At 39.9% G+C, this 13,567-nt stretch overlaps 1 protein-coding gene across 2 annotated transcripts; it reads right to left on the bottom strand.

Annotated features, from left to right (window-relative positions):
- Positions 1-7,737: 7,737 nt before the first annotated feature.
- On the bottom strand, positions 7,738-12,977 carry LOC107808517 (uncharacterized). Of its 2 annotated transcripts, none has more exons than XM_075230789.1 (6): positions 12,627-12,977; positions 10,926-11,127; positions 9,956-10,024; positions 9,635-9,767; positions 8,738-9,334; positions 7,738-8,647 (listed from the first exon to the last, which is right to left on the bottom strand). In XM_075230789.1, the coding sequence occupies exons 1-6, from the start codon at positions 12,856-12,858 to the stop codon at positions 8,564-8,566; spliced, it is 1,317 nt and encodes a 438-aa protein (XP_075086890.1). In that variant the 5' UTR covers positions 12,859-12,977; the 3' UTR covers positions 7,738-8,563. The 2 variants fall into 2 exon arrangements, with proteins under 2 accessions (XP_075086890.1, XP_075086889.1); XM_075230788.1 differs by having other exon boundaries at positions 7,738-8,650; positions 12,627-12,967.
- Between the last annotated feature and the right edge of the window lie 590 nt (positions 12,978-13,567).

Raw genomic sequence — 13,567 nt, 5'->3', positions numbered from 1 at the left:
GTACCGCATATTAGCTTGTGCTTGGCACTTTAAATCCTTAGATCCCTAGGAACTTTTGCGGAGCCTTACATTTGATTAGTTGACTTGAGGATTAACTTTTGAGTTGATCAAATGTTAGACTTTGATTTTGGAGTATCCTAAAATTATAGGACCCAGTGTGATGACCCTCCACATCACCATACCACATAGGCACCATTTGGCATATATTAATACCATGTGGAAGCTTACATAGGAGGAAAGCTAGTATTTGTGAGAAGATTCTAGAGAAGTATGGACATTTCCTTTGGAAGACCCTAGATGCCTATGGATTTGCTAGGAAAGTCCTTGGAAACTTCTAGGCTTGTAGAGAATTCTAGAGAAAGCCCTTATTTTGTAAATATTAAGGACTTGTGTAACAATTAATATTTATACTCTAGCCCCTAAGAGACTAGTATATAAAGGGGGCCATCCATTTTTAATTCACCAAGCAAACAATTCAAGTTATCTCTGATAAAAAGCTTCCTTTAACAATTCTCTTGTGTGCTTTCTACCATTATATTAGCGATCTTGAGTGTAGTAAGGCTGACTTGGAATAGCAAGAACGTGAGCAAGTTGTGCAAGATCCTGAGCGAGTTATCAAGTGCCGCACGTGTACTTAGTTAACGACTAAGGATGTGACAACGTGGTATTAGAGCAAATGTTACAATTAAGTGAATGGTGAATGACGGAGAAATTAACGTTGCCAACACCCAAGCCAACGTCATCCAAGATGATGTTGGCAAGAGTGGCAGTAGCAAAAAGAGGAATGCCACCAACAAGAGCCAGGAGGTGACACCCGAGGTTGTGTTAAATGAAGGGCTAACATCCCAAGAACCATCTGCCACTGAGGCAAGCGAGGATGAAGTGGAGGTTTTGCCCGAGGACGTCTCGCTCGGTAAAGAGTTGGTAATGAAGATGAACTCGGGGATGGACGCCGTGGAGATCATTGGCCAACGCTTGGGGAAGGTGGAAGGCACCCTTAGCGTTCTTGAGGCACACTCTTGAAGAGATTGAGAGTATCCGAAATGACTTGGAGTGACGTACACAAACCGAAATGGAACTAAGGCAAACCATCACTGCCTTAGAGTGCAGACTCGTGGAGGCTTTGAGTACTATTGATGCTATGAAGGTAAAGATAGAGTCACTCGAGGAGCATTTTAGTGATGGCGTGACCGAGGCAGGCAGCAATGTTATGGTGACAAGGGAGGCCAAGATCGAGGCACCCAAACCCCCGGTGTTCAAAGGTGTTCGTGATGCACAAGAAGTGGAAAACTTCCTTTGGCACTTGGAGAACTACTTCAGGCACGGCAAAGTGAGGGAAGACGAGGCCATGATCAACACTGCATTGTTGTACCTCGCAGAGACTTCCATGCTATGGTGGAGAAGGAATATGGCCGACGTGAATAAGGTCTATGTACTATTAGCACGTGGGATCAGTTCAAAGCCCAGTTAAAGCGACAGTTCTTTTCAAACAATGTATTGTACGAGGCAAGGCGCAAGCTTAGGGGGTTGACGAAAATAGGGAGCATACGTGTCTATGTCAAGGAGTTCACTACCCTTATGCTTCAAATCCCCAACTTGACCAATGATGACTTGTTGTTCCACTTCATGGACGGGTTACAAAATTGGGCTAAGCAGGAGTTGCAACGCCGGTAAGTCACAGATATAGACCAAGCCATAGTGGAGGCCGAATCATTGATGGATTTCAAGAATGAAAAGCACGACAAAGGCAAAGGCAAAGAAACAAAGATTAACAATGTCAAAGGTGGGGGAGACCGTGGCAAAGGAAAAGAGATACAACAAAAATACTACAAGACTCAAGATTCCAAAAGGTTGAGTGGCCGTCAGGGATACGCCGAGAAGTAGGCACAGGCCGAGAAGAAGGGATGTTACATATACGGAGGGCCGCACAGCTTCAAGAATTGTCCCGACCTAAAGAGCCTCAGTGCCATGGTCCGTGAACGGAAGGAGCAGCCGCGAGGAGAGAGTTCGGGAACCACACAGTTGGGTATGATTGGATTATGCGGTTCTGTCATGAAGCAATCTATCCAACCTACCGAGAATGGCAATCAGTACGTGGATCTCACCATCAATAACAAGCCTGCTCGTGCAATGGTGGATACTGGAGAAACTCATAATTTCGTGACTGAGGCTGCCGCAAAGAGACTAGAATTAAGGCTTGCTCCAACCAACTCTCGTGTGAAGACCGTGAATGCCGAGGTACAGAATGCTCAGTGGGGTAGCTAATGGAGTTGGTGTCAAATTGGGAACTTGGAAAGGTATGACAAACTTAACCGTAACCGTTATGGATATCTTTGACATCATATTGGGGCAAGAGTTATTTAGACATTATCATACTTTGATCGACCCCTACCTCCAACGTCTCTTGGTTATAGAGCAACGTCTCTTGGTTATGGAGCGAGAAGTATCTTGCATGGTACCTACAGTGACTATGCCACACGGGCAGAGCCAAGTACAACTTTCATCTATGCAGGTTGTCAAGGGGATAAAGAAGGGGGAGCCGACGTTCGTGGCAACCATTGCAAGTCTGGAGGAAGACAAGAGTTTTCAAGAGACATTTACTTAAGGAAAACAAAGATGTCATGACCTAGGAGTTGCCTAAGCACTTTCCGCCTAGGCGAGAGGTGGATCACAAGATTGAGTTGGAGGCAGGGGCTAAGCCACCCGCATTTTCCCCAATCGTATGGCACCACCCAAGGTAGAGGAGCTCAGGAAATAATTGAAAGAGCTGCTAGATGTTGGTCATACTCGCCCATCAAAGGCACCTTTCGGCACGCCGGTATTGTTCCAGAAGAAGAAGGATATATCATTGCGCTTATGCATAGACTAACGAGCACTTAATAAGGTCACAGTAAAGAATAAGTACCTGATCCTGCTCATTGCTGACTTGTTCGATAGACTTAGGCAAGCCAAGTACTTTACCAAGGTGGATCTTCGCAAGAGCTACTACTAGGTTCGCATTGCAGAAGGGGATGAGCCGAATACAATATGTGTGACTAGATATGGAGCCTTTGGGTGGTTTGTGATGCTCTTCGGCTTAATCAATGTATCAACCACATTTTGCACCCTTATGAACAAGATTTTCCATCCCTACCTTGATCAATTCGTGGTAATCTACCTAGATGACATAGTCATCTACAACAACACCTTGGAGGAGCATATGGAGCACTTAAGGAAAGTTTTCCAAGTCTTGCGGGAGAATGAGCTATACATCAAGAGGGATAAATGCGAGTTTGCACAATCAAATGTGCACTTCTTAGGCCATGTTATTAGCAATGGCAAGCTACGCATGGACGAGGATAAGGTACGTGCTATCCAGGAGCGGGAGGCACCTATAAAGGTAAATGAGTTGAGATCCTTCCTTGGCCTTGTTAACCTACTATCATCGTTTCATCAGTGGCTACTCAGCAAAAGTTGCACCATTGACTGAGTTGCTAAAGAAGAACAAGACATGGGTTTGGACGGAGCATTGTCAAAAGGCGTTTGAAGGCCCTAAGGCAGCTGTAACAGAGGAGTCAAGTCTTGGCGTTACCTAACTTTGCCAATACATTTGAGGTGCACACAGATGCCTCAGACTTTGCCATTGGGAGTGTCCTAATGCAGGATAAGCATCCCATAGCATTTGAGAGCTGTAAGTTAAATGAGACGGAGCGGCGTTACATGGTGCAAGAGAAGGAAATGATTGCCATTGTGCATTGCCTTCGTACATGGCGACATTATTTGCTCGGGTTGAGGTTCATAGTCAAGACCGACAATGTGGCTACTAGCTGCTTCTAGACGCAGAAGAAACTCACACCAAAATAGGCTAGGTGGCAGGATTTCTTGGCCAAGTTTGATTATGTGCTAAAGTACAAACCGGGCAAAGGTAACATTGTAATTGGTGCCTTAAGCCAGAAATCCGAGCTTGCTACCATCACTTTAGCAAGTTGGGACATTTGTAAGACTATAAAATAAGGCATGCAGCATAATCCAGCAGCCAAACAGCTTATCGAATTAGCCAACCAGGGCAAGACGAGATGTTTTTGGGTAGAAGATGACATACTGCTTACCACGGGTCGGCGGGTCTACGTGCCTAAGTTTTGAGACATTAGACGGCGGATCATAAGAGAGAGTCATGACACAATGTAGGCTGGTCATCTAGGCCAACGTTGCACTAGGGCCTTGGTTAAATCAGTCTACTATTGGCTACGCATGCGAGATGACATATAATGTTATGTGCAGACTTGTCTTGTCTGTCAGCAGACAAGGTTGAGCAACAACAACCCAGAGGACTTTTGGAACCGCTACTAGTTGCAGAGCGTCCATGGGAGAGCGTGACTATGGACTTTATCACTTGTCTACCGAAGTTTGATGGTTATGGTACTATTATGGTGGTCGTGGATATATTTTCTAAATATGCCACCTTCATGCCCGCCTCACCAGGTTGCACTGCCAAGGAAGCCGCCAAGCTATTCTTTAAAAACGTGGTGAAGTATTGGGGCTTACCAAGGCATATTATCAGTTATCGAGACCCCCGCTCTACTAGGAACTTTTGGAGAGAGTTATTCAACATACTTGGCACGGAACTACACTTTTCCACTAGTTTTCACCCACAGACGGATGGACAGACGGAACGGGTCAATGCCTTACTGGAATGCTACTTGAGGCATTATATAAGCGCGTATCAGAAAGATTGGGCAAGGCTCCTGGACATCGCCCAATTCTCTTATAACTTACAGCGGAGTGAGTCCACGGGGCGGACACTATTTGAGCTAGTCACAGGCCAACAACCACAAACTCCACATTTATTACCAGTTGCGTTTGAGGGAAAGAGTTTGGGGACTTATCATATGGCCAAAGGATAGGAGGAGTAGCTTGACACTGCTAAGTCCTACTTGGATAAGGCAGCTAAGAAGATGAAGAAATTTGCGGACTGTAAGCGGCGTCCCACTGACTATAGAGTTAGGGACATGCTAATGGTGAAGTTTAACCCAAGATAGTTCAAGACATTATGGGGCATGCATCAGAATCCGATTCGCAAGTATGAGGGGCCATTTAAGATCGTCTCCAAGGTAGGCAAGATCTCATACAAGCTTGACATGACATCGTATCTTAAGATCTATCATGTCTTCCATGCCAGCATGCTTGAGCCATTTCATGAAGACAAGGATGATCCGAGTAGGATCCAATCAAGTCGAGCGCCTATTACTATCACCGCCTCACATGACCGGGAGATTGAGGCTATTATTGATTATCAGGCCAGGCGAAAACAATGGCAGAAAGCCACCGCAATGTTCCTCGTCTATTGGAAGGGGCAATCTCCGGAGGAGGCCACGTGGGAACGATATGAAGACTTATGGCAATTCAAAGATAAGATCCGAGAGTTTATGCATCAACATTGCACCGCGGTCGTTGCAACATTAGGTGGGGGAGAGTGTGATGACCCGCCACGTGACCATACCACATAGGCACCATTTGGCATATATTAATACCATATGAAAGCTTACATAGGAGGAAAGCTAGTATTTGTGAGAAGATTCTAGAGAAGTATGGACATTTCCTTTGGAAGACCCTAGATGTCTATGGTTTTTTTAGAAAAGTCCTTGGAATCTTCTAGGCTTGTAGAGAATTCTAGAAAAAAGCTCTTATCTTGTAAATATTAAGGACTTGTGTAATAATTAATATTTACACTCTAGCCCCTAGGAGACTAGTATATAAAGGGGGCCATTCATTTGTAATTCACCAAGCAAACAATTCGAGTTCTCTCTAATAAAAAGTTTCCTTTAACAATTCTCTTGTGTTCTTAGTCAAGTGTCAAGTGTCGCACGTGTACTTAGTCAATGACTAAGGACGTGACAACCCAGTCTAATATGTATACTTGACTCTGATGATGCGTATTTTGCATAGATTGAGGACTTTGGAGCGCATCTTGGTGGATTTGGATATTTTGACATCTCGAGGCAAGTGAAAACTTTACTATTAGATTATTTGCTTTTCATAAAAAGCAACTTATTTATGTTATATGTATGCTTTTTAACTATCTAGTTTGGGTGTGCAGCAAGCATAAGCTAGATTAGTTAATTTCAGAGTATCTAACATAGATTACAAGGGTCCTACTATATCACTTGGTTAGCTCTTAGCATATACTATATCACTTGTTTAGCACTATTCCTAACTTGGGCGCATTAATCCATATCTTAGCTAGCAGCTCTATATTGAGTTATTATCGGGTAAGACGGGTAGTTGATGCACCACACCAGGTTGGTCAAACATACAATCAACGCTCGGAATACGGGTAAGACATATTGGCTAACGAACCCAATGCTTCGTAGCAACGTAGTTAGTAGTAGTTAGCAGTTATCAGTATCATGACCTTATCTCTATATATGTGTTTATGATACATGTTCGTTGCATATTTGTATATTGTTTTAAACCTGTGTATGCTTTTTATGTTATTATGCACTATATTTTTTTCTAAAAACTTGTCCCAAAGGGTAACATGAGAGGGTGAATCCGTGATCTTGCTAGGTCTAGTTAATTCACAGTTTATTGTGTTATGCAGATCCTGTGGACAGTGATACACCAGTTGAGCATTGATTCTTGCTTGATCCAGTCCTTAGAGTTTAGGTGAGCCATCTACTAGTTCGTGGAAGCAGCATCAACTTCTATTTTTTCTTTCAGTCTTGTCTTTTATTTTTTATGTATAAGTTGTACTCAAATTCATAGTAGCTCCATGATTTAGTTAGATATTCGGGTACTATAGGCCAATGCTCAGACGGTTGTATTTCCATTTTCATATTTGTATCTATGAGACATCTTTAGTATTATTGTTATCTTATTTATTTTATTGGTAACAGCGTGGTTAGCTTAGTGGATTCACCTAGCGGGGCAGTGGCTCGTTGAGTGCCTTGTTTCTGCTTGAATGCCAGATATGAGTCATAGCATTTGAATCCTTTGATTCATAAATCATATTTGATGTCAGTATTGGGTTTTAACGAAGATTTGGAGTTCAAATTCATGAGTTTTCCACAATAGACCCTTAATTCCAAAATTACTCAAAATTTTGTTGGGCTTGAGATATTCTCGTTATTTCTTGCCTATTTATTAAATGAGGGCGACTAAATAGGGCGTCTCACTAAACTTTGACTTGAATGACATGAGCACTTCAGGAAACATAAGTTTGAGTACAATATTTGCGCCGTTGTGGTCTTCACAGTTGGCATTCTCTTAACGACAAGATACTTGCGCACGGATTTAGCAGCTACGAAACAAAGAAGCCTGGCATAGCTTCTAAAAGTTTTAAGTTATCATACCATACGAAACACGATAAAAGGAGAAAAAAGAATTCTAATCGAATTCCCAGAAGAAGAAAAACTACCCTGACGGAATTAGTGATTACCACATACGAAAGACCCTTATATAAAAATTTAAATTACATGAAACGAGGTCTACTCATTATCACATGGACTACTAAGAACAATAGTTTTGTACATTTAACCTAGTATGTAGAAGGATCACCATCCTCAAAAAGCATTAAACAAACATCTCGCAGACCGCATAATTGTTCAGCAATCTAATAGTAAAATTTCTCCATTTCATTCACATAATTATCATTCGTCAACCTTTGGGCTTTGCCACACTCGATTGCCTCAAATTTTTCACATAATTATCATTCGTCAACCTTGGGCTCGGGCCTCGATTGCCTCAAATTTTACATGATATCTGTAACTTCAGTATATTAAATAGATATCAAACACTTCTTGGAACATTTATCAGTTCTGGTGGAAACGACATTACATTTCAAGTACCCCATTTCTGCAGGGCTAAAACTCATAAATTACATATGAAAAAACACAATCAATTGCCAATTGTCAAATGAACCAAGTTCTTTAAGAACACAAAAGGGAGGAATGTAGACAACAAAATGGGTCTTCTGCGCCTGATCACCTCAGATGAACACCATTCCTGAGAACTATTTATAGGGTTATACTAAGCAATGGGTCAAGAATTGCAGAGGTTTGCGTCTCCTTTGGCACCAGAAAAATGATATGCTGTTGATAACCGAATAAGAAAGGGTAGCATAAGAAGTAACCATTGCTTAGATGTGCATATTACTCCAGATATCAGCTAGAACTGGAAAGTGAACAGCTAGCAGATTCTGCAATCCAAATGATCACATTTAGGACCTGCTCATTGTAGAGACAGCTCTCAATTATAATTAAAATTTCGCCAACCACCACCATGTGCTGGATCTTTCACATCCCACAAAAAAGGGCTGTAAGAGAATCAGGACCAGAAACCCTCGGATATGGTTATAATGCTCCTCATCAATTTAGAAGTGAAAAAATCTTCAGAGAGCCATAATCGAGAAATTCTGCTATCAATTAACTTTCTGACTATATTCTGCAAGTCAGTGGACAACAAGCAAATATTTACTTGACACGCCAAGCCTGGTTTGTACCACTACCACCAGCCCACCATAACAATAACTCGACTTTTGTTGCATTTAACTGCCATTAGCAGTAAGGAATTGGAAAAGAAGAAGTCAAGCTATCTCTCCTTCCTCCAATTCTTCATCCACGAGTAAAACGTTACTCAAATATGTACAGTCCTGTTTTTCCCCCAGATCCTTCTAGTTCATAGATGAAAGAAACAAATCAAGATCTGAGTATGTATCATCACATATATCTGCGACATTTTCATTAAGAAATTCACTTACAAATGATTTGGCACTTTGGCCTTCTGATAATACAGATTTGTTAGTCTCCCTTTTTTCCGTAGATGACTTGAATGCTATCTCTCCTTCCTCCAATTCTCCTTCCACAGGTAAAACATCACACAAGTATGAACAGTCCTCTTTTACCCCCAGATCCTTTTCTTTCATAAATGAATGAACCAGATCAAGATCTGAGTATGTATCATTACATATATCTTGGTCATCTTCATTAAAATGTTCATTTACAAATGATCTGGCACCTCTGCTCGCTACCAATTTGTTGGTCTCCTTTTTATTGGCAGCTGACTTGGATGCAACATTTAAGTTGGTATAATTCAAGAGATCTGAAACGTGTGGGTCTAAAGATCCACCATCTTCTATATCCTCCTCCTTGAACATCACTCCCTTGGGACTTCGGCTATCACAATAGAGCTCATTTTGCTCCACTCTTAGAGGGACAGAATCTTTGATTACTTCAAAATCACAGCTGTGTGACGGCAGGAAAACATAAATGACAGGGTACTCTAGGATAACCTTACTGGCTAGTTGTTCACGCAGCGGAGCCTTTATATCCAACTGATAAAAAGGTGATTGTGCGCCCTGCCACCAAACAAAGTAATCAGACGCCCTACATTCCCTTTGGCAGTATTAACTAAAAATAACCCATTTGAAGATGTACCCAATATAAAAATAGTTATTAAAAAATAAAAAGAAAAGCATGTCTCAAAAAGAAGAAAAAAACAACGAAAAAGAAATTACATAAAGCACACTACTTGTGGTTTGGCATTGTAAACAAAATTTACCCCCAAGGAAAAGGAAATGGAACCAGCCTATCCAAAAGAGCTGATAACAGCCACGAACATAATTATATGAAACAAATTCCAAGAAATCAGAAGAGACCTTAGGATTTTTGCAGATGAAAAGTTTAAGAGAATCCAGTGGCTCTTCACAAAATTGCCTCAATGGATGATTCCAAGGGCCTGGTTTCAAATGATTCTCAATCACGGAGCAGAGGCTTGTGTCTTCATGTACTCTGCAACAAAAAGCAATTAGTAAGTACTGGAAAGTTCACCAAGACAGTGTGTAGATCAATATTATGTAGGCCAAAACAAAAGATGAAAACTTCAGGAACCAAAAGGGAAAATACAATTAGTCATGAAGGGTGTCTTTTTATTTTTATTTTTTGGAGAAAGGCTAAGTATAGTCAAGAAGGATGTTTACCCATGATCAATCAACACAATATCTGTCAAGTGAAAACGCCATTCAATTGTCCAAGATATGAACTTTTTCCTGGGGAATAAATAAGAATTTGTTAATCATAAAACACCTGAGAATGTCATATGCATAAGATAACAAAAGCCCAGATGGTAATTTTTAAGAGCAAAAGGGGGAAGCACGTGATAAAAAGAAAGCTGAAGATAAGTTTGATGATAGAGTAGTAATAATAATAACAAACAAGGCAAACTGATGTTGCTAACAATGAATCTGGAAGAAAGGAAAAATGATTAACGGAGGCTCACATTTAAACCAACTGGCTATAAACAGAAGCCTTGTATTTCTCATGAAGTCCAAGATGAGAACAACTAGAAATCCACAGAAGAAAAAGGAGATATTTTCCAAAGGCATATGACATGGAATAATTTTACGGATTAAAAAAAAAGTTGAAGCAGGAACCAATTCACCAAGTTGTTGGCTTAGGGGATGCCAAACCAAGTAATGTGAAGGGCGCTTGCTTCTGTAATCTAGCAAGCCGTATAATGACAACAACTACTATTATTATACGCCTCAATCTCAAACAAGTTGGTGTCAATTGTATGAATCCTCACCGACCCTGTTTATCCAATTATATTCATCCCAGGTCAACATCATGCAAAATAAAAATACAAATAAAATGTATTAGAGGTTCTCTATATTTAACTGGCAAAAAAAACTACACAGGGCTAGAACACTCCTAGAAAGCCGTATAATCATAGCACAAAAAATATATATTATGTGCACAATGAGATCATCCAAAACATGCATTATTACTGCAACTTTATGGACTTCAGACAAGAAAAAGACTGACAAACAAATATAGGCCTCCTAATCTCAAAATAATAAAGGATATCCATATGCCAAGCATTCCACCATTATACATATGAAATGTATGCATCATTAACTCAAAGCACAAGCCGACTCCACGAGACCAAACCTTTTATTGTAATAAGTTTGATTTTTCTCTCTTCTCGACATTCCGCTTGATACAAAGAGTAATTTGGTCTTACGATTCAAACCAGCTCGCAGAAGATTCTTCAGATGTAAAGGAAGCCTAAAATGAGAGTAGCCACATAGCTTCTGTCTCATTCTTTTAGCTGATTCAGCAACTCTCTTAACATCCTCAAGCATGTTATAATCTGCCAAAAGAAAAAGTTTCAAAAAGCATTCATCAATTGGGAAAAAAAAACAGCTTCCAAAAGCATATCATAACAGAAGAAGATTTTCACCATTGTTGAGACTTCTTCCCAACTAATGGAATTGCCAAAGGCTCATTTAAGGCACGCTTAAGCCTTGAAGCTCAGAAAAGCTAGAAGAGGTCACTTTGCCTCGCTAAGTTGCACTTCAGTGTAGGCAAGGCACTAAGGTGTGCGTACTCATTGCGCACGAGTTCTATCTTGAATCAAGCGGTACTAAACAACAAATATAACAGGCAAATAAGTTCATTAGTTAAGAAAAACATTATGAATGAATTTGTTACTTTTTCTTAAGTCTTAAATTACATATATATTTTTATTTTTATTTCCCATCATGCCTTTTTTTTTTTTACTAAAGCCCACACTTAAATTGACCTTTGCAGTTATAGCCCCAATAGACCTAGAGAGCTTTTTAGAGCTTTTCGCCAACACGGACAACGAACTAATGCCTCCTCATAGGCAGAAAGGGAGCTAGGATTTGAAGCTTATGGGTTCGGAATTCTAGTCCGTTCAAGTTACGTCTAAATTACTAATTTATACATATTCAATGGATTTCTTAAGAAAAATACAGGATTTTGACCAAAGTTACTGGGTTTGGCCGAATCCGTAACTCTTATGCTTGCTCCGCCCTGCTCATAGGTGAAATAGATAGATCCCACAGAAAGAAGCATATTTACAAGACTGAATGGGACGTTTCACATAAAAACTCTTAGTGAAACCTCCAAATTGGAAAAAAAAAGGCATTTAAAAAGATTAATAAAACTGGAATGAATAAACCTATCATTGTCAAAGGGAAACTAGCTTATTACACAAACTTCTTATAAACTTGACCTTGCTCAACTTTTGGAGGGAATTTTTTTTTTTTTAAGTACTTTGGAGCAAAAGTAAGCAGCATGCCAAGGGTTCCACTTTGGCGGAAAAAGAAAAAGATTAAAAAGAAAGAAGAAAGGGCCTGTGAAACCAAACTATCAGGTTCCCATCGCAAAGCTTCCAATATTTTCAGTAACAACTTCCCTTTTACATCTTCTCCACCTATATTAACAATTTCAGTAACTCTTTTGCACTCATGTTACTACGGCAAGAATATCTTCAACCTTGATGAAGCAAATACATCCTACCGAAGCAGTAGCAGAGCCAGAAATTTATACATGGGGATCCAAAAAGAATCTGGAATATCACAATTGGGATTTGAATGTATGACCTAAAGCAACTTTTGAACCCCATTTACCACTACACTTGAACTTCTTGTCGTGCCAAGGGGATTCAAAGTGAGACTGAATTTAGAAATTATATTGTATAGACTTTCATGCAAAAAGCAAACATTCATAAAGGCAACGAGTTTCAGAGAAAATCCTAAGCAATCATAACAAGTACAAAAAAGGGAAAAAAAGAAACTTCAACTACAGAGGATGAAAATTCACTATTAAGAGTAAGATATAAACCTGATAAAAGGATGTTATCGTTGAATTGGGACAAAGGGACGACATCAGTGAGCGATCTTTTTCCAGTACAGCCAGTTCTTTCCTTGTGGGATTTGACACAAGGAAGGCTACAAGTGCGTATAGAGCAAGCAGGGCATTTGTATTTCCATGAATTTGACTTGCACTCTTCGCATTCACTTGATAGTACGGGGTTAAGGTAAGGCGCTGAAGCAGATGCCTCTTTCTCGTCCATTGCGCAGATTAGCCTCTGATGGTTGTTGCGTTTAGGGTTTATCGGGGCTTTGGTAGTGCAGCCAAGGAAGAAGACGTCCGTGTTCAAGCAACGGCGTTTTAGATTTAGGCCTTCACTAAAACACCGTCGTTTAGGAGTGAAAAAGGCTTTTTTCTTTGAGAAAATGACTGACTATGCCCTTCAAAATTTTAATAGCCCATGTTTTTCCCATTTACACGAAATGTCCCTCCGACCCAAAAATATTACATCTAATAACCCAAAATATCTATTTTGTATATTTTTTTGTATAGTGACAGTCTATTTTGTATATATTTTGTATAGTGACAGTCTATTTAGTATAATTGTTTGTATAGTGACAGTCTATTGTATATAAATTGTACAGTGACAGTCTATTTTGTATAATTGTAGTCTTTTTTGTATATTTTTTGTATAGTGACAGTCTATTTAGTATATTTTTTGTATAGTGACAGTATATTTTGTACATATTTTGTATAGTGACAGTCTATTGTATATAAATTATACAATGACAGTCTATTTTGTATATATTTTGTATAGTGACAGTCTATTTAGTATATTTTTTGTATAGGACGGTCTATTTTGTATATTGAAGAATCACTAGATATGAGGAGAGAAGGTGGGTAAGGAACTTCAAGCAAAATTGAAGAAGCTTGCGTGGAAATCTCAAGCTCTGATTCTATGCTATGTAGGA

The sequence above is a fragment of the Nicotiana tabacum genome, chromosome 15 (genome assembly GCF_000715075.1).
Source record: "Nicotiana tabacum cultivar K326 chromosome 15, ASM71507v2, whole genome shotgun sequence".
Classification (NCBI taxonomy): Eukaryota; Viridiplantae; Streptophyta; class Magnoliopsida; order Solanales; family Solanaceae; genus Nicotiana; species Nicotiana tabacum.
The sequence above is the reverse complement of the archived record's forward strand: the minus strand, read 5'-3'. Positions and strand labels throughout refer to the sequence as shown.

What these genes read in the sequence shown, in the direction of transcription:
- LOC107808517 (XM_075230788.1), bottom strand. Translation starts at nt 12,858, where the DNA reads ATGGACGAGAAAGAGGCATCTGCTTCAGCGCCTTACCTTAACCCCGTA. An exon ending in ATTGTGTTGATTGATCATGG is followed by an intron (nt 9,768 to 9,955) that starts GTAAACATCCTT and finishes TTTTTGTTGCAG; the next exon opens with AGTACATGAAGACACAAGCC. An exon ending in GCCAAAGTGCCAAATCATTT is followed by an intron (nt 8,651 to 8,737) that starts GTAAGTGAATTT and finishes TCTATGAACTAG; the next exon opens with AAGGATCTGGGGGAAAAACA.